The 22652-nt window shown below is 45.6% G+C and overlaps 1 protein-coding gene across 7 annotated transcripts in view; it reads right to left on the bottom strand.

The window, feature by feature from the left end:
- The window catches only part of cdc14ab (cell division cycle 14Ab), a 31719-nt gene extending 9144 nt beyond the window's left edge, over window positions 1–22575 (bottom strand). For 3 of the 7 annotated variants that reach the window (XM_035523156.1, XM_035523161.1, XM_035523155.1), the window contains exons 1-12: window positions 22346–22575; window positions 20230–20320; window positions 19792–19867; window positions 17766–17813; window positions 16187–16279; window positions 11772–11851; window positions 5707–5773; window positions 3209–3271; window positions 2686–2773; window positions 2095–2325; window positions 1402–1540; window positions 392–563 (exon numbers count right to left, since the gene is read on the bottom strand). In XM_035523156.1, coding sequence (XP_035379049.1) covers window positions 392–563; window positions 1402–1540; window positions 2095–2325; window positions 2686–2773; window positions 3209–3271; window positions 5707–5773; window positions 11772–11851; window positions 16187–16279; window positions 17766–17813; window positions 19792–19867; window positions 20230–20320; window positions 22346–22439 — 1242 coding nt within the window. In that variant the 5' untranslated portion in view covers window positions 22440–22575. The other 4 variants (XM_035523160.1, XM_035523159.1, XM_035523157.1 and 1 more) reach the window with 3 other exon arrangements.
- Between the last annotated feature and the right edge of the window lie 77 nt (window positions 22576–22652).

Raw genomic sequence — 22652 nt, forward strand, 5'->3', positions numbered from 1 at the left:
TGCACATACTGTTTAGTGTGTAGTGGTTGCACACACACACACACACACACACACACACACACACACACACACACACACACACACACACACACACACACACACACACACACACACACACACACACACACACACACACACACACACACACCTCTCTGTATCTATGGTCTACTACACAGTTTCCCCACAATATATGCAAAAAAATTCCACGACAATTAATCAGGGTAGAAACATAATCCAAAAGCACAAATCAACAGTGAGTCATTAGCATCAGGATCACATGGTGGAGCTGCATTCGTATTTTCCAGCAACGCTGGTTTTGCAGACCCGAAGCTGAACCTCTGAAAGGGGTGGCGTCCGGCAGGGGCGGCATGGTGACGGCCCTTTCGCTCACCTCGTCCGATCGCTCGGGGCCGCCAGGCTTGAGGCCGCCGGTGCCGATGCTGAAGCCATCCATGGTGGAAATGAGGCGGGACAGGGCCATGCTGCGCTCCTGGTACGGCCGGGCCGTCTGCTGCTGTTTGGAGCGCAGAGCGTCTCCCTGAGCCCACAGAGACGCCTGCTTTCTGTGGGCACAACGGCCCCGCGCAGAGGAGGGCAAATGAACAGACACAGACAGACGAAAAAGAGATGCAAATAAAAACAAAAGGAGGACAAAGAAATACAACAAAAAAGGAAGAATGAAAAAGCAAAAAGGACAGAAAGCAAGACAAAGAATGAAAGACAGAAAAACAAACAAAAGGTTCAGTGTAGCATTTTGTTATTCATGCGTTTACATGTATAAATAGTGTAATGTACATATTTGCACTGCTGGGCTCGGCCCAAGCTCTCTTTGGAGGAACCATGGTGGGATGCCACCTCGTTTGCTACACAATGCCTCAGGAGGAAAATATGCTGGAAGATAAAAACCTTTCCAGCCACACTATGGAACGCGTCTTAATCTACGACCTTTGTGTAGCACTGCTGATGCTGGAACAACACTTAAACAAACGTGGTCTGCTTTAAATCAGCACTGACAGTCATACTCAACTTTCACACGCATGGCTCGGTTGAGAAAGGCAACCCTTGGCTCAGGGCCGACGTGGAGGAGAAGCATGAGGCTTCTGCTTACTCTGTGCATTTCCCTTCACAGAGATTTACCCCCAAACAGAGGAGTGGAATCTCACACACACATTTACACAAGAGCATTTACTGATATCAGTTGGCCTAAAATCAAAGATTGGGCATCCATTTTCATCAGGAGAAAAGAAAAGAAAATCACAGAAGGGAGGTTTTTTTTCTTTAGAGAGTCTTCTGAGAAAACAAGCAAAGCCCAGAGCATCTGGTGAGCTGGGTGCTGATTCACACAGCACTGAGTAATACTAATTCACCAGTTCACATGGTTAGGGGTAACGTGCATCTTACTCCTCTAGGAAGTGTTGCTGGGGGCCGATGACTGAGCCAGGCCTGCAGATCCGGATCCACGCAATGGCTTCGGCCGCCGTGAACCGGTAGTGCTTCATCAGGTAGCAGCCAATCAGAGTTCCCGTCCGGCCCAGACCCGCTGGGAAGTACAAAACAAGACGACAAACAAACAAGCCAACCATCATCAATAAGGCGTGTTTAGAAAGGGGGGGGATAGCACTGATATACAAAAGGTTCAAAATGAAAATTTAGTTTTGTGATGAGTATGATTTCAAGAGACAGATTCAAATTATTTAATGGTTCTTGGCGTAAGCAATTCTAAATTACATTAACTATTAAATGTAATGATGAGGAATGCAGCCCATAGAAGTCTCAAAGATGATGCAAAGAAATTGTTCTCAGTACAGGGTAATGTGCATTTCATGTAACCAGTACAGGGTTTAAAAAAAACAAAACAAAAAAACCTCCAATTAATCTCTCAAGAGTTGTTCACTTTTTCCATGGATTATCTGAAACCTCATGCAGAACTACGTCTTAACTGGATACCATCACACGGGTTGCTCATGGTCAGATGTGCATGAATTCTGAACCAACACTGCCCCCAAGTGGCCAAGCGTTCATGTCATGGGGGGGTTGGAGAAGCAAAGAGAAGGTGAAAGGGTGACGAGGGAGAGTGTGCGCGAGTACGCTTACCCTTGCAGTGGACAGCCACAGCACCGCTGGTGCTCTCACAGATATGGAGGAAGCGTCGGGTGATCACATCGCTGGGTGTGCTGCCGTCCACAAAGAACAGGTCGTAATGGTCGAAGCCAGCGTCCGTGAAGCGCTTGGCTTCGTAGATCTTCTTATTGAGGCGGATGACGGTAGTGACGTTGTGCTTGCGGAAGTAGGGGAAGTAGGCCTCGGGGGCATGGAGAGGGTAGCCTGCGATAGAGACCAGAGTCGCGACAACAGCTCACCTCTAAGCTCAGGGTTATCTAGGACACTTTAGGGGTGCAGTTTACAACCATGTAAATTATGCAGTTTTGCTCATTAGAGTTTTCTATTCAATTGTAGCAGAATTATTGTGCCAACAGCTCCCTCTACAGGTAACCAAGCAGCCAGCACCATAAAATAAAAAATCTAGTTTGTTCACTACCATACATCACTGAAGTCAAAACAATGTACAAGTGACAACAATACTTGTTATCCTAGATACTGTTATGCACATTCATCCAATAAGGGCAAGGAACACAGGCAGGGTGGCGGTGTAATTACATACTTTAGCAAAAATGGACGGCTCACCATTGTCCACTTTACTCTTCGGGTGCGGCCCACTGAACGCCAGGAACTTGCCTGGGACAATCCAGTTAAAGTCTCCATTTTCTACACGCTGAAGGGGGGGGGGGAGAGAACCAAGCCACAGGAATAAGTAGGAAAGGTAAGAAGGTGTCAGTTTCCCTGCTTCTGGAAGAAGAGGGTGGCATGAGGCTGGGCAGTGGCACAGCAGGTGACGCAAAACAAGCCGATTCCACGAACACGGTGCACACCTTCTCGTTAGAGCTCAGTGGCTCACTGAACCTTGCCAAACCTTTTCAGCTGACTACGTTAGGATTGTGCAAAGTGTTCAGCAAGACGCGTCGGATCACGCGAAGCGTGTGAAGCTCTTGTGTGACTACTCCACTGCACCAATGCAGTGCAAACGTCGCTATGTAAAGGGTATGGGAACTGCTGTAGGGGTTTGACGAGGGTCCTCGCTGGGAGGAACCCATGCTGTTTAGACTAATGAGCATGCACTTGTGTGAACGTTCTGGAAGGGAAGAGCTACCTCGTAGTGCTCGTACTCAGTGACATTGAACGTCTCGAAGTTCAAGATACCGTGCTGCAGAGCCTGAAACACACACAATAAGTTTTCGATTAGAGGGAGTGTGTTGTGGCAAGTGGCAAGTTTTGTGAACATATTGCACATTTACAAATTGCACATTTACAAATGAATCAAGACTGACTGTGCTTCCCTTGAATATTTCTCAGGCACGTAATTCCTTGGCATCAAAGGCGCACAGATTTCTGCATGTCCCCGAATGCGGGTGGGTGTGCCGCTTCAGAAATGCTGCAATACTGCAGATCTGTTCGCAACGCTTAAAGCCAGGGGCAGAAGGAAGGTGGTGTGGCATCGGGAGGAAGGTTGTTACACTACAAGTGTCATGGTGACAGACTAGACAGCACTATTTTGACCCAAATTAAAATTACCTACAGAACACTTACCTGGAATTTCTGAGATCAGACAGGATCACGACACGCGCACAAAATATGAAATTTGTTAGCTGGCTGATTCGCATATTGCAGCTTTTTGCAACATATAAATATTATATAATTATTCAGTGGGTGAATACATTAATAAAGTAACGGTACTGTGCAAGGCCACTCTAAGCTGTGGGCAGATGACTCATGGGTTAAGTGAGGCAGGGTAATGGCATCGATTAGCAGGGAGAACGCAGACAGGGACGAATAGACACGTTCTTAAAGGCACAGTTCAGATAAAATCACCAACATGCCTAACAAGGAACAGAAGTCTGCACACACGCGCACACACACTCGCATACACACGGCAGATGGTAAGGTCAGGCTGTTTACACACTCTCGCGCTTCCTGTGCTGATGGCTGGATATGCATCAGGTACCCAGGCTCCACTGGTTATCTAACCATTCTGTAGTCCTGGGCAAGTCAAGCGGTGTCATGTCTGCTGTTCCACTGGTAATTGGACTAAGAGCTTAGGCAAGGAAGCCACCAGTAGCATCAGCACGAGGGCCTTATCCGCACGCACAGGCCGAGTCCCAGTCGGTGGTGCTTCTGCTCCAGGCTGTGTTCCCCTGCAGGAGCTACGCGGTGAGGTAGGGTCAGCAGGTCCTACCTCTGAATCAGCCTTTCAGATGGTAGGCCTTCTCACTGACCGTGCACAAGGAACACGTTCCTTAGTCTACCCTCTTAAACCTCTCAGAACTTTTCTGCTGGATTACATTAACCACAAGAGAAACGTCCATACTGACCTCTGATGGGACACACACACACACACACACACACACACACACACACACACACACACACACACACACACACACACACACACACACACACACACACACACACACACACACACACACACACACACACACACACACACACACACACACACACACACACACACACACAACTAGTGCTTAATTGGGAGAGAGAAAGGGGGGAGATTGCACTGAAAGTCGGACTGGTTCATTTAATGGGCTGCAGTTTGGCACGCAGCGCAGATACAGCAGACAGCCAGAATGAACTGATTACAGCCACTAATCTGCTAATGGCTGGTTAATTAAAGTTGGAGACGAAGCTTCTGCCACTCTGTCTGTGGGAAAGCGAGGGGGGTGATGTGAGACTGGGGGCAGGGCTGAGCGAATTCAAGCCCAGCACCAGGCCTGCCTCACTGCACCACGCTGCACACATGGTGTGCTTAAAGCTTGCAGAGAGCAGGAGGGCGATATTTTGGGCAGCACTAGAAAAAGGGAAAGGAGACAGAGTTATGGCTCCCAGGAGGAGCAATGCGACTGCTGTCCGAAGTTTCGTGATGGAGGATGGGGGAGGACAGCCAGAGAGCCAGAGCGGGGAGAGAATGTGCAGAAGAATGTCCTGGCGTTCCTTTTGGACAGACACTGAACGAGCCTTCCAAAATGTACGCACACGAAGCTCCCTGTGCATGCGCAGGCCACCGCGTGGGCGGCACCAGGCAAAAGATCAGAGCGAGAACAGGAGCAGCGTTTGGGGACCTAGATTTGGATATGGGCACGACCGGATACGACCAGGGCGGGAGGGTGCTGTGCAATCAAAATAAAATCCATAACTGGGCAGCAATCATATGAATGCAATGCACAAGTTCTAAGAAGTCATGAAAACTGTTTTTAAACTACCAGTCACTCTGCTTCTGGCAAAGTTGTATAAGTGGAACAGCAGGCAGGTTGGCAGGGTGGGGCGGGCATGTGAGGGTGTAGCACAATGAGGAACAACTTACATAACCACTAAAAAGCAAAAAGGAAAGTAACCATGTGCTGAGGGGCTGACACACCCCTTATGGAACTTTCACCTCTACCTGGTACTGGCTCAGATCCATATCAGAAAACAATTAAGCAGCGTCAGGGATCCTGTCATCGGCGTGAGCTGAAAACCCTGTAGGCTTGTGGCATTGGGCACTGAAACTACTTCACAAGCCAGACTTTCTCCCTCACGGTTTACACCGGAGTACTGGCCCCATGTTTAATGTGCCTCACAGGGTGGTCATCTCACCTTGCTGATTCCTTGCAAACAGTCAAGAATCGCCACGTTGTACGTGCACTCCCCAAATGACGCGTCCCTGAAAAGAACAAGACAAACACGTGAGAAATAGAGTACTTGGGGGGGGGGGGGGGGGGGGGGATGAGTATGGATGAAGGTTCATGACAAGTGAGAGATACAGCAAATAAAAACAAGAAATATAGAAAACACAGGTGTGCACCAATGTCACATGCTGAGCTGACAGCAATTTCTTTTTAATTCATTTTAATAACCAGAGATCACAGACCTGTGCTACTGGAGTCTCTGTAATGAGCCCACACTTCCAAAACACAGAAAAAATGGCTAGCCAATTTTTCAACAAGAGCACAGACAAAAGATTGGCTTTCTGTAAAGCTTCCTACACCTGACCCAGATACTCCTGCACAAATGTTAACAAGAACACAATGATGGTGGGAAGAAAGCTTCCAGAGAGTGAAAGGACATGTAGGCTGTGTTAAAAGCACAGAAGAAAAAAAAACAAAAAACCCATGTCTACGCATCAGCTACAGTTTCATTGAATTTCATTGTTAAAAAGCAGACAAAAATTACATGTGCCGTCTATTAAAAATTAAACATGACAAATCTCCATGCTAAATTATTTCATGAGCTTTCTCTCTGGAGCAGCTATACCGCAATGCTAGCAGCAATGGCTTTGCTGAGAAGAGCTGGATGCTCTTGATTTCTGCACTGGCTACAAACCCCAGGGGCAGCCATTAACCCATCAGGAGGCGCTTTGAAGGCTGGGGGTCTGGGTCGCTCCCGCAGGCTGGAAGGTACGCAGCACGCAGAGTGAAGGCACATGCATTAAACAGCCATGCCATGGGGGCTACACAACACCACTAGCTCAACTAGAGGCCGAATAAACCTTTGAGCAGAGGAAAAGCAAAATTGTGCATTTTTCCCTCTTTATCATCCGCCTATAGCATGACAGCTCGGGTTACCTATATTACCTACACAACCACGACCTACCTAAAAGATTCTTCTAGTGACACTTGAAACTGCAAAAGAGCCAAATTTCATGTACAATCTGGGGGTTTATTTTGGGGTTTTTTAATCAAGTTCAATCTGGGCGTAAAGCTCAGAGCATGTAGCGGAGCAGCTCATGCGGGGGAGGGAGCTCTCAGGCAGTCTCCAGGTGCCAGACGCCTGTGCTGTTACGCAAGCCTGACCACAGGTGATTAGCCAATGCCCTTATACACATCCAAAGCCGTGCTCATGGCCCCGGATAAACGTCACCATGGTTCACGGTTCAAACAGATTTAGAGGTTAACATCAATGAATGATTCATTTCTAAGAGGTGTAAGAGAAGTTTTAGCCTGCATTATGGTGAGAGGATTAAAGGGCAGAGATAGAAACCAGTGGGACAGCATGGGTGATAAAAGGTCATAGAAAGACACAGGAAGGATTCAGCTTAAATTTATTGGTGTCCGTTATTTTTGGTAAATGTACTCTTAAAGGATACCAGGTCTGATGTTGATTAAGCTGCATTTGTTCCCTCATCCACCCTTTAAATTTCAAAAAGTTCACAAAACGGCATTATTTCAAAGACCTGCTGTATGCTGTGTGGAAAATAAATTGCTTCTGCAGTGCAATAGTGTATCCTTAACAGGATTTTCGCTACTTCTCAAATGAAAAATAGGACAGGTTCCCAGTGCCCCAGCACACAGGGCCCCTGTGCATGGGGTCTCTATCATACAGGGCTCCCGAGCCCCCAGCACACAAGCCTGGGGGAAGGCATGTGGATGCAGTGGAGGAGATGACAGGAAACCACAAGAGTGGGCTGAGTCTAGCAAGCTTCCTCTCATCTTCACACAGAACTGAAACTGGAAAGAGAAGGAAGCGAAGGCGCGCTGAACTCGGACCCTCCCTTGTTCTCTGGGGACAGGGTGTGGAATGCCCCACTTGAGGCCAGCAGCGATTCTCAGAGTGTCTGCGGCTCCTGGGTCGGGTGCCTTCAGAACAGGGAGAAGAAAGTGCTGCAAATTTCAATTCTGTCTATGCAAATTTAACCAGAGCCTGACAAACACAAAGCTGCAAATTTTAACACAGATTTCAATGTGGACTGGAATGTGCTGTACGCCATTCTGCATAACATGAGGCCTATGAAGAGAAGCCCAGAGATCACAACTCTCTCTGTTGGACCTGCGCGACTTTCCCTGCTATGGCATTCCAAATATTTGGCTGCTCGAAAGTGCCATCTCCCCTATCTTACACAAGAACGGTGCTGAGCCAAGTCCCTGAGCCTTGCTGCTGCAGATGCAGGTTCTTCCATAGTGCTCTAGTCTGCTGCCAATTCTGAGCCCCCTCCTCAATATATGCCATCCAGGCTAGGTCAGACTCATCTATCAAAGAAAACAAGAGCTTGCCATTTAACATTCTTCAGCTTTAGTGCTAAAAATAAGCTCCTGGAAGGCAATGGATCTGACAGGCCACCATCTCCTTACACTGCTCAGTGGGTACGAACCGCTATGACGGTGCGCTTCCCTGCGTGAGCAGGTGTGTATGCAAATTCACCCTTGTTTTAAAGGCGCTGTTCCATAGCCTAGCTCAGCACCCCACAGATGAACGCAGCACATTAGCATTAGCACTGAGGTCAACACCATGGCTCCACACCAGTGCTCTGAAAGTGGCCAAAAGGCAATTGAAATCCATTAAAAAAATTAAAATCATAAAAATCCCAGGGCTAGATCAGGTGCCTGGAAATAACATCACCACCACGCTTTCTTTCAACTACCAGACAACTGCAGAAGCACCTCTTGTTTGTTTTTAAGATGGGCGAGAATCAAACCACATTGTCAGTGATGTCATTAAGCTCTTCCTGGGGAACAGCACTTTAAACACTTCTACACTCCCAGTACTTAGCCACTGACCCCAGCGCTATATCCAATGAAACCCTGTCCACTTAAATTCTTCCCCACGAGGGAGTGAATTCAGCTCCTCTCAATAAACACCCTCCCCCTACCAATCCCTCACCAACATGAGCCCATTTACTTCCTGCGTTAGTCAACTGCAGGACATTACATAACCAAATTACTGCACTGTGGTCCTTGAGACTTTCACGGCTACCCGATTTAAGAGAGGGGTATGCCGACCATGCTTTTTTTGCCATTGTTACAGTCCCAAACGAGCACATCTTTATGATGGGATAAAGGCTTCAATTAACCCCAAGAACGGACAGGGGCAACAATCAGATCCGTGAGGGAGGGACGTCAGGGAGCCTACAGGGCATGGTCACTCAACATGAATCAAACCAGAGGATTCCCATTCTATGAAGGCAACACACTGCTCAAAACAGTGTTTGGAAAACTACTCAATTTTTTGCCTCTAGTGAGTATTCCACTGGGAAGGCCAACACACACCAAAGAACATGTTTAGACAGTTACACAATGTTTATCATGAAGAAAGTTCACAAGTTTACAATAACTAGCTCAAACATAATACAGAACAATTAAGTAGCTGACTAGGGTTCTGCAGAGCAAATTCGGAAGCACGATAAATATTTGCTCCTCTGCAAGTTCCAGCAAGCCCGGAAAATTGATTGTGGCTGTATCAACACACTAACTCAAACATGACAGCTGGATAAATCTGAAGCTAATCTCTAAGGCCATAAAATCTGAGAAAGACTGCCAAAGGCCTCAGAACAAACTCCCTCATGATGTGAAAACAGCATGCAGCAAGCACCACGCGAGACTGGATCATCAGAAAATGTGCCGACGCATGTTGAGCTGCTCCTGCTCTTCCAACGCTCCACTGCAAGAGACTCAGAAGCTACAACTCAGGATCAGGAAGAGCAGCTCCGAATCCCAAGTGATGAAAGATTGCTGTTTAAAATAAGGCTCACTGGTGTGCAATATAAAGTTCTGCGACATGAAAAATGACAGTTCAGAAATTTGATTTTTTTTAACTGAATTTGATCGGTGCGACACCCAAGAAAAACACAGTGGAAGAAAAATAATCTGTAGAAGTACAGACAGTTAATCTTCTGGGAAAGCCACCAAGTGCTGGTTGAGAACAATGCCTCTACTTCCTGTTTAGCTTTGCTGATTTACAGTTACAAGGTCTTGAAGGCCAGTGGAAATCTCAGTCAGCCCAATCTCATCTGTGCTTAAAAAACCCTCATGAAGCCCTGATGGTTTTTAATAGCAAAACAGCAGTTGATCTGTGTTTTTGCCCAGATAGATCAGCTCTGAAAGCGTCTTATTTTACAGAATGGTAGATGGCGCAGGATCCATGAACTTTCTAAAGATTGGTTCAAGACCCTGACCATCACCAGACCACTGCACTGCCCCTACCTCCATCCCTACTCCTCTCATTACATACACATGCATCACACTAAAGGTTTTATACTTGTGTACTTATGGCTTTTCATGGTCATGCCTTGCTTTGTGCTGGTTATTTGGAGGCTTACTGTGAAGCGCTTTAAGATGCATTTGAAATGTATGAAACAAGCTACACAAAGGGCTTCCGTGCTGGTGACGGACTGGCCAGGGACCAGCGAACATTAGAGAGGCAAGAATGACACAGAATGCTAACTACACGTCACAGTAAAGCGAGTCATTTCACTGCTCCGCTTCCTCGGGATTCAAAATGTGTTTAAACCCAAGATGATGGATGGGGCTTCAATGTGCAGTGCCAACACCTCCAAGGGGTTTCCCCCCAGTTCTAAGAACCAGCTTGAGGAGGTCTTTAAGCACATCCACAGCACAACAGCACTGGTAGCAGTGGCTCAGTGTCGATTGGAGCAGAGTTGGCATAGGTGCTTATCCGCAATGTCACAGCTGACCTTGCCAAGTCAATGTGACTTTTATTCAATACCAAGAGATTGAGAAACAGGCGACCCTTATGTCCTGTTAGAGACGCATCGTCTATTTCAGACTTCATCAAACCTGCTTACACACATACAGTGCCCACTCATACCACAGGCTATGAGCAGATTCTTTTTCCTTTAATTAAATGTTCGACTTTCACACGTAGACGTCATCCATTTCAAGCATAATTAGCATCTAGCCTTCACATTGCCAAAATGCCAAATCATCCTACTGACTCTGTTTAACTAATGTTAACTGCATTGCAGCAGTTGCTCACTTCAGACCCTTTGACCCATTCACATATCCTGCAGAAACTGGACACCACTGACCCCACCCTCCTTCACGCTTCCTTCTGTTCACCAGCCCTGAACACCAGTTTGCTCTATTAAGGGCACTATCCCCCCCCCCCCCCCCCCCCCCCCCCCCCCCCCCCCCCCCCCCCCCACACACACCCTATCAAGAGTACACCCAGCCACACTAGCACACTCATCCCCTAACCAAACAACCATGCTCCAAGCTGAAGTGTCCTAATCCAGCTCTACTTAACAGTTCTTATTTAAGAGATTGACAGCTGGCAAGAGTGAGAGAAATCTGGCCCTGTGGCGATCTCCCCTGGCAACCGTTTGCTTGTGTCTTTGGCGTGGTTAAACCAGCAAGCCCTCATTGAGGATTACATGCGCATTACTTCATTACTTATGAACAGTACCAACTGTCAGCAAAACTGATCATGCAACATATTTTCTCCATGTCCCTCATTGTTTATCTAGTATCTAAAAAGTACTTCAATCCTATTCTAGTCTTTTGTTTGTCATTTCATGTTGTGTTAAACTGTATTACACCATGCTGTGCCAGGAGGGAGGCAAGAGCAAGCCAAAAAACAACAACAAGCCAAAAAACAAAACGTCAACACAGTGTTTTGGACAGGAGATTTTGTATTTGCACTTCCTGTAAGACAGCAGACATTTATGTGGGTGATTCTGTGAAACTGGGCAGAAGGCAGGTCATACACAGACAAGTAAATACTTAATATTGTTTATGTGTCTAGCTGAGCTGCGGTTCCCTTGTGGTGTGCGTGTGACGGGCGATTAGCGTGCATTCAGCATCTGAGGACATCAGTCAGGGGACACAAAAACAAGGGCCCTTCTTTTGTCTCGTCTCGTCTCGTCTTTCCTTCCTTCCTTCTCTCTGTCATGATGCATGCCGTGGGAGACGAGGGAAGGCTTTTCTCACCTGAAGGACATGTATGACGCGTTAGAGCCAGAGATCAGAGCCCTGTACGCCTCCTCTGGTGTCCTCTTCAGGTAGATCACCTGAAGGAATAAAAGAAGCAGACATTAGCACACACCCTCTTCTGCTCCAGAGCAGGAGCAATCCAACATGCAGTGGATCCTGCTTTGGCCATAACTACATCCGTAAATGGCAGCCAAGCCAGCATCCCTGTTGCCTTGTAAGGTTTTCATCAGAGGTTAGTGTTAGGATCAGAGTGCAGATCAGGACTCAGACCAAATATAGCTTGACCATAAAGGGTGTGCATATGCTTCGGTTCTAACCCCTAGCCCACAGTGTCCACCCCTCTTTGCTTATTTATCCCCCTTTTCACACCTTTCTCCTGCCTAAGGAGAAGGAGAGGCGAGGCAGAACGTGGCACTGAGATGGGACAAGACTCGGTGGACCAGCACTAACAGGCTCTACTCCAGCTGGAGCAACTTGTCATGGTGCAGCGCTGCCCACGAAGGGAACGCAGGCATGCAGCGCTCAGCAGCCGAGCAAGGGAACCAGGAGACAGACAACCGGGAAAAGACGGTCAGATTAAGGGAAGAGAGCGAGGGAGTAGGGGGCGAGGGGGGTCCAAGAATCTTAATGAAATTTCAGCCAAATCAGCACAGTACAGGTATAGTAGAGTGGAGAAGATTCTAATTTCAACTTCAAGTTTTAACCATTTGTTGCATTAAAAAGTAAAACCCAAACTATACAAGTTACCCATGTAAGGCAAGTAAGATAATATAAAATTACAACATTAACATACCTCACTGAGATAGGTGAACACCTGTATACAAGCATACTTGCTAACTTGATTAGGTATGACCTTAAAAAAACCCAGATCAAGTGGCAAGACACATCAAGTCTTGCTCAACATCTTAGTCTTTCCTCAGTATTTCACTGAGGGAACATGTCTTATGTCCAGGAAGGGCTTTTCTCTTCACCTAGGACTGGGCACTTGGCAGCAGAGAAGTGGACATTTTGAACAAAGCCAAATACAAATTATTTGAGAAACCCAGGTGTAAAGTCCATCCATGGTGACTGCATTTTCCTCCTTGGAGAATTATTTGTTCAGGCATTCCTCTCTCTAGGTGTGCAAAGTTGGTAGACAGATTTATCTAATCAGTTCCAAGAGTGTAATTCAAGACACTTGACCCTCAGGGACTTGAGGGTGACAATGTGCAAACACTGAAAACTGATGCCATCGAGCTAAACAGTCTCCATGCTCGACCACACATTATTCAATTAAGGTAATCATCAACACCATCCGTCATTCAGTGGACTAATATCAAATTCCAGCTACAGCATTGTGAAGGTTTCAGATCATTTCTTGATGGCTTTACCAGGTGTTTTATGGCAGAACAAGAAAAATAAATAAATAAAAATTCAACAGTAATCAAGGCATACCTATACAACCATCCAACAAAAGGGAGTGTGGCTGAGCAAAGCCCCAGTGACCAAGAGGCTGCGTATGTATGTCTGTGAGGCAGAGAAAGTGTGCATGTAGAAGCTGGCTGCACTCAGCAGGAGGTTTCAGCTTCGTTACTTCTGCATGAGCACATAAAATATGCAGCAGCAGGACAACTAGATCTTCCCACAGCCCAGCAGATTAACTGCTGCAGCCATAAGATGGGGCACCATGCGTACGGGTGCACTTGGGCGCTTATCCGACGCAGCCTGCAGAAAAGGCCGAAGCCCAGCGCCCAGCGGTTACTCCAGCTCCTCTCTCAGGAATACACCAAGAACGTGTGCAGCTGGTCGGGGGGGGGGGGGGGGGGGGGGCAGAGAGACCCAGACCACACATGACCAGACCAATAGACAAATATTAAATAAACAAATTTTAAAAAAAAAAACCTCTTGAAGGACATGCACAGAGTCAATGGAGAGCAGCAGAGCGCAGGCACACATGCTTAGGTAATAATGGCCTTTGGGATTCCGCTCAAGGGCACCGGAAGCCGCCAACGATGAACATCACGTTAAAGCAGTAAAACACTGCCCTTCTCAGAGTCATATCAGATAAGGACCCATCAGCAGTGCCAAGGTTTGGTTCAGCAACAGAGCCACTCCACCACCCAATGGGTGGATGAGCTTATAGGTCAGCACAGAATTAGATCCAACTGGTTGTTCTTGATTTCACTCTGTTTTGTTTGATGGGTGACTTCTAAGTTCAGTGCAGAGTGCTCAGGCGGTCAAGGTTTTGTAGGTTGCAAGTATGTTTTCCTTTGTAAAGGGAGCCAATTTAGGCCCAGGATCAGAGTTCAGATCAGGACTCAGACTAAATATAGCTTGACAAAAGGGTGTGCATATCCTTCAGAGACTGACTTTGAGGAAATAGTTTTTGCTTTGAAGAGCCACTGTCACCTAATTAGTTTAACAGTGGACGCTCTGTTCCCTGTTCTCCTCCATACGAGCACAGGCACACTGACTGCTGCCTAGCTGGTCTCAATCTCCAGCCAACTCCATTTCTCACGGCGTCAAGTTAGTTGTTCAAGAGAATTTGGGGACGGGGAGTACCTTTCTAATACACATCAGCCTTCCCTGAAAAACAAAATCACAGACATGCAATAAGGCTGGCTTACTGGTTTCTGCCGTCACACGTGTCAGGAATTACTCAGTCCAGGTCCACTTCCATTATGAACCTGTACCCAAAAACAGCAACAGCAGCCACACCTGCGGTACGGGTTACCTCATCCTGACCGCCTTACCAGCGGAGTCTCCCTTTAGTAATCAACCGCACGATGCAACTACGTGGGGCCACGGCGGTAGAAGACTCCCCTTTACTGAAGCAGAACAGTCATGCTGCGGTTCTGCAAATGGGAGCTGCGAGTCGGACAGCGCAGCAGACAGACAGCTCCCTCTGTGGCTGCGCAGGCGGCCCCAATCGCTGCGTTAATGTGGGAGTGGTGAGCGGTGCTGGCAGGGGACACAGAAACTGAACAAACTGTAGAAGTGACAGGATGGACAACCTACAGGTCTTCTCTCCTCCATCTATATTTCCACCAGATATTGGTACCCCCTATATGAAAGGGCGATAAATATGTCAAAACTCATTTAATTTAAATATTGCTTTGATTGCATGTAGCACACAGTTGCAGATTAACTAAAAAGTCACAAAATGGAGGATTCGTGCATAAACATTTACACTTTCAGCATTTTTACTTCTCCAGAATGCCTTAGATATATTTAGCAGCATGACTGTATGCATTCCTGTGACCTTAGTGTTGCCATCGCCTTGCTCGGTCTTCTAGAGCTACAGGAGCAGAGTACAGCTAAACAACCTGGATGAGGAACCTGGATTATAAAGGCAGAATATAATCCAGGGGGCTCTTGACTGTGGGGCCAGAGAAGAGAGCTCATCTGAAAAGCCTGGACAGACCATCAACTCTGCTACAGATTAGAAGAGCATGTTTATGACTTCTTGTTTATCTATAGGGATCACAGTTGGACACAGACTCAGATCAGCCCTGCAAAGTTAAGGGACATTCAGAAGGCCAGCTCGACATTTTACCAGATGTCTTTTCTTATACATTTTGGACAATGGTCTTTTTGAGGGACACAGGAGCGATATCTCCTACCCCTACTTCCCTCGGTCATGCATATTTATGACCACTAAACAGCCTCCCTCTCTCTTGCACTCTCTCTTCAGAGAGTGATCATTTACCATCTTAACTTCAAATCTCAAACTTGAACAAAAGGCGACATCTGCTCAGAACAAGATAAAGCAGCTATAAAATGAAGATAACATGAGTATGACACAATCAAGAGCATGTCAAACAGTCTCTGACTATGGTGGGCAAGTAGCCTGGGAAACACTAACCCATGTCACGATATAATTCCATTAATTTATGAGCATGACATTACATTACAACACTACTGCTGAGTGGGCAAGGTCCCAGTGACTCAAACAGTGGAGGATTTTAATGCTGCCCGGCAGAGATGCAGAGACACTGCTGAAGAGATCCCATTCACACATGCTTGTGTGTGACTGGTACTTCGGGGCCAGAAGGGTCTTTATGGTGGAGAAGGTCTGGATGAATGGGCTCTGTGCACAAGGACACACTGAGCATGCCAGTGGTGTCAAGGGCAGGGTTATTGTGGGCACACAATGTGGGGAACTATCAGTCCGTTGGCAGGCAGTTTCTCTGTCTGAGGGACAGGGCAGGGAAGTGGGTGGAAGTTGGAACAGAGCTGAGACAGTGTGTCACACACACACAACATATAAAGTGTACTGGATCTTAACCAGCTACACATGGAGGAGTCCGAAAATGAGGACAGAAGGAAGAAAAAAAAATTAAGAATTAAAGAGAACAAAAAAGAAGATAGACTCACAAGAATGAATATCAATTACATGCAACGTGCAGGAACGAGAGAAAGTTTATACTCACAGCATAGGCACCGATTAAGAAAGCAGCATTAGCCCTCCTGCGTTGCTCAAAGCTGGTGTAGTGCACAATCCTCTTTCTGGTCAGTGAGAAACACTGGAGGGTAACAACAGGCATAAAGTTCATTATATACAAGATCACCAGGTACCATAACAGCAAACAAAATGCTGCAGCATTAGAGTGAAAGTACAGCAGAGCAATAAAAATGCACTGGTTGCGTTTAGATCTTGATTAATCACAGCAGTTAATGAAACGTATACTTCACTGCAAACATAACTCATTAGCATTCAATACAACTTGTTAGTTGTTACCAAAAAGTAGCTACTAACTCCTGGACAACATGGAATCAATGTCATCAATGCCTCCAAAATGCACCAAGGGAAGACTGAGATATTGGCTTTATGCCCAGATGACTTGTTCTTCTGCTGACTGAGCAGAGCATGCATCTGGAAGGCTTGCAGTGGACGCTGGAGGAAGCCAAGGCAGACACCGCGGCATCTATTTCTGCAGCAAGCCCCGGGCCTGGAGGCTCGGCACGCAGCAGGGCCAGCAGCAGGTGGGCCGCAGGTGCACATGTGCCAGGGAAACAGCTCTCCTTACGCGGCCCACGCCAGAGGGAAGGCGGATATCATGCCAGGAGCAGACAGGCAGAGGCGAAAGCTTGGGAATAATCCATGCTGGATTGGAAACGAAAGGACCCCGGAGCGCTCCTCTCCTCTGCTGGGGCATGTTTGGCAGACAAATATGCAAGGTGTAAAGGGGAAAAAAAAAAAAAACCCAGACTACTTAAAAGGGATGGTAAAAAAAAAACAATTTTAATGAATGACAATTGATCCAGAGGTAGCATGCCCTGGCAGAGACAGCCCTACAGGACATCACTTGATCATATCATATTATTGCATAATTAAACGTTTGTGACGGATTTATTTTTTCCCTCATCACACTACTGCTACTGAGAACTGGCTGCTGTACTGTGTCAACAGAGCCTTGTCTTGTCTCTTAAAAGGTACGCTTAAATGCAAAAATGAAGTTAAATAATCCTTCAATACATCATTCTACTGCAAAACTGGGCTGTACGCATGCATATGGGCACATGGGTGCGAGAGGGTCATCAGAATGAATTCAAAAAGTCAAGACAATGAAAACAAATGCAATGAATAAAACATACTAGTCAAGCTTAGCTGCGTTTATTAGCCTGTGCATAAACACACAGCAAAAGCACTGCTAAGCAAGGAGGGAAAACTGGCTCTTAACCAGCCACAAGCATACACCCACAGATCATACTGGGCTGCAATTTCGTCAAATTGACCTTCACCTGAAAATAGTAAACGCACATCTTTCCTCTCTTCCACTTCCCTCCTTGTCTTGTCTATAACCCATGCAGTCCCATACCAGCAAGGGTTCAGAAAGAATGCCGTCCCCATAGCGACATAGAGCAAACGGTACAAACTGGCGGTGGCAGACAGACACGGTTGGGAGGCTGGGGTGCAGTGTGAAAGGCATTTAATAAGGAGGGTAAAAAAAATTTAAAAAGGTAAACCGAAAAAAAACTAAAGAACTTCATGCTTGTGCTGGAAATTACCTTCAACATTCCCATACATGAACACATAAGGTAACTACACCTGGCCAGCTTCAGAAACACAGAACAAAACAAAAAAAAGACAGAGACAGAAGAGGGATTATTTCGACTTCTGCTTTTAGAATGTCCACAAATGAAGATGAAAGTGATTCACTGATTTGAAGACACCAAGGGATGAGCACTTTCCTGAGCATGGGGTTCTGTCCTCCATGCTGACCTTCTCTTAAATTAGAGTAAATGGAAACTGAGGCAAAGAGAGCTAACCTTTTTGGAAGTGTACTGACAGTTCATTTTTAGCTGGGCCTTGAGTTTTGAAAACACTGAATACACAAAGATTTATGTTAACAGACATTCACAGAAAGCTATATCAAAATGTTAAATTTTATGGTATTAGGATAAGAGGGCTTATCTAAAATCTATGTTGGATTTGTACATATACTGCTGCAACATTAATTTCCCTCTAGGGATGAATAAAGTGTAGTCTTTTTTCCCAGATTTTCTCCAATAAAGTGTAATCTTATTTTATATAAACTTACCAATTGCTACACAAAAGGCAAAACCTTTCTTAGATCATGACCCTCATGTCTGATGAATACTATATCAGAGTTTAGGTGAGTGATAAGCAAGTCCAGTACATGGCGCAGAAGGCACTGCACTATTTAGTGTGTGAACAGTATCGGTCCTTGATGGCCATACGTGCCTCTCCGTGACCTACTCACTTAACCACAAGGCCAGAGAGAGAGAGAGAGAGAGACAGAGAGACAGAGAGAACAATGGAGAAATGGAGATTAAAGAGAGCTCAGGGCATGAATTGAAAATGAGCGAACAGACTGAGGCCCTTCTACAATAGCACCCATCATGCCTGCCCCTTTTCACTTACCTCATATACACCGTCTTTCCTGAACACTCGACCCAGAGGACAACCCTCACACACTCTTACTAATGAACCCAAACAAGCACTCAAACAACATGCCTTATCCTCCTCTGACAAATCCTTGGGAGGCAAGCAGGGGCGGTCTTGAGCTAAACGACAAGCCATTACCACATTGGATAAGTGGCATGACCTCAGTCCCAAACACCCATCTTTATCTTTAAGCATCACAGGCCATATCACCTGTCTGCACCACAGGGCACAGCTGACGCAATGTCCAATTTACTGGCTCAGATCAGCATGAGCGGAGACCCAACTGACGTCATGCAACAGGAGATACAGACTGACTAATAATATATGACTGAATCATCTGAAATGTACAGAGGTTGCAGGCTGCAAAACTAATAGACATATTTATATAGGCTGGTTCCTCAGCGGTCTAAAAGCCACAACCAGAGAAACGGAGCTGCCGGCTGAAGTCCAGCCAAAGAGGGCACAACACGAACACTTGACCTTTAACAACAGTACAAGTCAACTCATCCATGGGACTTCATGAGCAGAAGCCAAAGCAGGACACAGGCAAGTGGCTCCCCTAGGCCCACCGCTTGGGGAAAATGGTCAAATTGTGATGAACATGCTAAACCTGAGCCAGAGGCTGCACACAGCACTGAGCAATCTAGAGACTCTTAGCCAAGAGCGTCCCGAGGTCCCCAAGGACAGTGTCTTTGTCCAAACAAAAAGTGCCTGAGCAGCTCTGAGACAGGTGAGTCGGAGGCTAAAAACAGACAGGCTTGTGGTGTACTGGAAGGAGTATAACACCACATCTTTTACAGAGAAGGAATCGATTCTGTAGGAGTCCACACTGTCTTCCAATCACAGACAAACCTGTTTTCCCAACTTAAATTTGAGTTGGTCCATGAAAGTGGATGGTTCTGGACTAGTCTGAATAACGGGTCTCATTTCATACGCAATCTGCCCAACCACCTGTATAACAATGAAGTCTGCATGTAAGGCATGTGAATGCCAGAGCTATCACCATGAACACAAGGAAGGAGTGCAAGTGGAAATGCCACATTCCTTCTGTTGCCACATACTGTACATTCTTCTGGAAGCAGGTCGGCGACAAAGTGGAAAAAAAAAAAGACATGCGCCACTCACCTTCATCATTTTGTTGAGTTTACAGCAGTACCTATACAGCATGGCAAGGTTGAGAGGCCCAAAGTCTGCATAAAAGCTATATATAAAAAAATAAATCAATCAATCACACACACACGGAAAGGCAACACTAAGGCATACGTTATGCTACTTTAGATATGAAAGAATCGAGTCCGCAGCTATTTAGAAATTACATGCCTGAAACTACAGTCTATTTATAGGAACTTCACCAGCAGCAAATGGTTAATTTTATTAAGTCGATTTGAAGTAATCGATAGTGGGAAAATACTTTTTATGAACTGGTTGGGGACATAATTGACTACTGTTAGGTAACAGATTCGTCTTCAAGTTTTTAAAGCTCTTAAATCGAAGTCTTAAAGCTACTTGTTGCCGCCTAGCGAAGCTTTGGTGGAGAGGATTTGGGCGGGGGCTCGCACTTACTTTTCGTATACAAACTCGTCATCAGTGCAGAAATAGTGTGTATTTACTGTACTCTTCGGTTTGCTTCTTAATGTAGCAAAATAAAGTCGATCTAGAAAAAAACATATATAGATGAATCTCAGAATCCACTAAACAAGTTACAGTGAACACCCAGATAAACGCATTTAAAAGACACCATAACATGGAGCGCATTTGTCTTTTTCTAGAGATATTTAAATATAACTACTACATCGGCGTTGTCCCTTAAAAACCGTAAACAGTAGGCTGCAAGGTATTCAACTTGAAACAGTCATTGATTTGTTAAGATATAAACTGTGTTTTGGATGGAAATGGCTACGTTGGTCTAGAGTTGAACGCAGAAGCACATAATCAAAGTTAAGTCTAGAAAAAAAACCTTGTTACAAAAAAAAAAAAAAGTCACAAACTTACCTTTAACGAATTCTATTAAATCGTTGTCATCGGCCATTTTAATCAAAGTTGAAAGTAAAGCAGCGTGCTTTATGTTGTCTAAAGCCATCGGTTAAAACAAACAAACAAAAAACTAGAAGTTGAGCGAAAGGAAACCGACTCCGCTCTGCTTGCGAGCTGGTTTCTTTGCGATGTTGGCCAACACCTTTTCAAACAGCTCACAAAGAAATCAATGTTAAAGGAAAGATCAGAAAACTCAAAGTAAATTAAACCTCCCACCTCTCTCTCTTTACATTTGTGCTCCCCTACTCAGAACAGCAAATCTAGAGTGCTACCTTGTTAGCATGCTACATCAGGCAAACAGTAATGAATGGAGCTGTGGCTGTAACGTTACTGTAACGTTAATGTAACGTTACTAACTACAAACACTAGCACCACTACTGAACTGCACAGTCTGCTAAAATAATCAACGGTCCGTCACTTGGACATTTCAGTCCGACTTCCATAGCCTACATAAAGTGGCAAACAGGTCACAATAATTTATTTCCGTCAAATTCCAGAAAATAAACCTCTGCCGCTGAAATAAATCCTTAACACTTCAACGACAAACTAAGAAGAGAGAATTTCTTGCACCTTCCAGTCTTGTGCACACTCATTAAGTTTAAAAAAAATTTCTTTCCTCCTACCCTGGTGTGTGCGCGAACGGAAGAAACGGCTTAAAGAGATGTCACATGGTAACCAGACGTCCAATCACGGAGCGTAGGAAGACTATTCGGGTTTGGTCTAAGCGACCAATTAAAACATTGCAAACATTACCGCAAGGTGAAATGTAAAGCCGTGTGTACATTAGCTACGAAGTTTCCTCTGATCGAGTGCTGTAGCTAATAATATGTCTGCAGCAGGATCGTGTGGGTGGCACTCTTAGATTTGAAGAAGTAACCTCAGTATATTGAGTAACAATCCGGGAAAAGATCGAGACGTAGTTATTACAAAATAGCCTACTTTGTTCTAGAACGTACGTGTAAACAAATAAAGGTTAACCGATGTAAGAAAGGGCTCAGTATATCGGAGTAGTTCGTCCACGGTTCACTTTTACATATATGACTCCCACTGTTCTCTGTTGCACATCAGACCAAAAGACAAGGGTACAGATCACATGTCATCCTATTGTGCCAGACAGTATTGTGTTTATCCAGGTCACCCACAAAAAATAAGGGGTGAGAGTGACTAACTTGTTATAGACTGATCCCTCAGCACTATATCAACAAAGTCGCAGGATGCGAGGTCATATAATGCAGATTGACAGGTGATGAAACCAGACTAATAATAGTTATATTGGTTTAAAGTGTTAATGCCAAACATGCACGTTGATTGCAGAATGCTGGTTGGTAATGTTTTTACAAGCTAAATGGATGGAAGTATGCATAAAATGTTATCAATAGTCCTATTCTGTCACTTAATGGTTTATCATCAGTAATGTCAGTGTATGTTATATTTTAATAATAGCATGATGTGTTTCAGTGCTGTAAAAGCTTTGATATGCAGCGCATGATTTTACGAGCGCCCAGTGCTGCACTGAAACAAGTGCAATCTTATCACATGCAAGTGTAAATGTAAACACACATGGACTACAGTTGAACCCAGAGAGGCCTGGAGTCTCTTGCTGGCAAAACTCTCATGGATGTTTAAAAGATAAAATCTTTCCTACCTCCTATTAGGGAAATCCAGACTCCAGACACAGCTGTGGCTGCCTGACTCCATTCACTGTTTTCCTGGGCTCTCCAGGACACAGCGTCTGACATGCCTTCATGGAAGGTTGGCAGAACAAGGGGGCTTACAAGACTTGTCACTCCTCACAATGCCCTATGCAATGTCCAACTCCAGAGACAGGCTGTATTATGGGCCGTGCTAAGACACAGCTGCCTGTTGTACAGCGCGTCTGTGGGGACACAGTGTACTACTGGAACAGAACAGTGTGGATTGGACTCACGTGACTCGCTCAGGTTTCCACTCAT

Source organism: Electrophorus electricus, chromosome 26 (assembly GCF_013358815.1).
Source record: "Electrophorus electricus isolate fEleEle1 chromosome 26, fEleEle1.pri, whole genome shotgun sequence".
Taxonomy (NCBI): Eukaryota; Metazoa; Chordata; class Actinopteri; order Gymnotiformes; family Gymnotidae; genus Electrophorus; species Electrophorus electricus.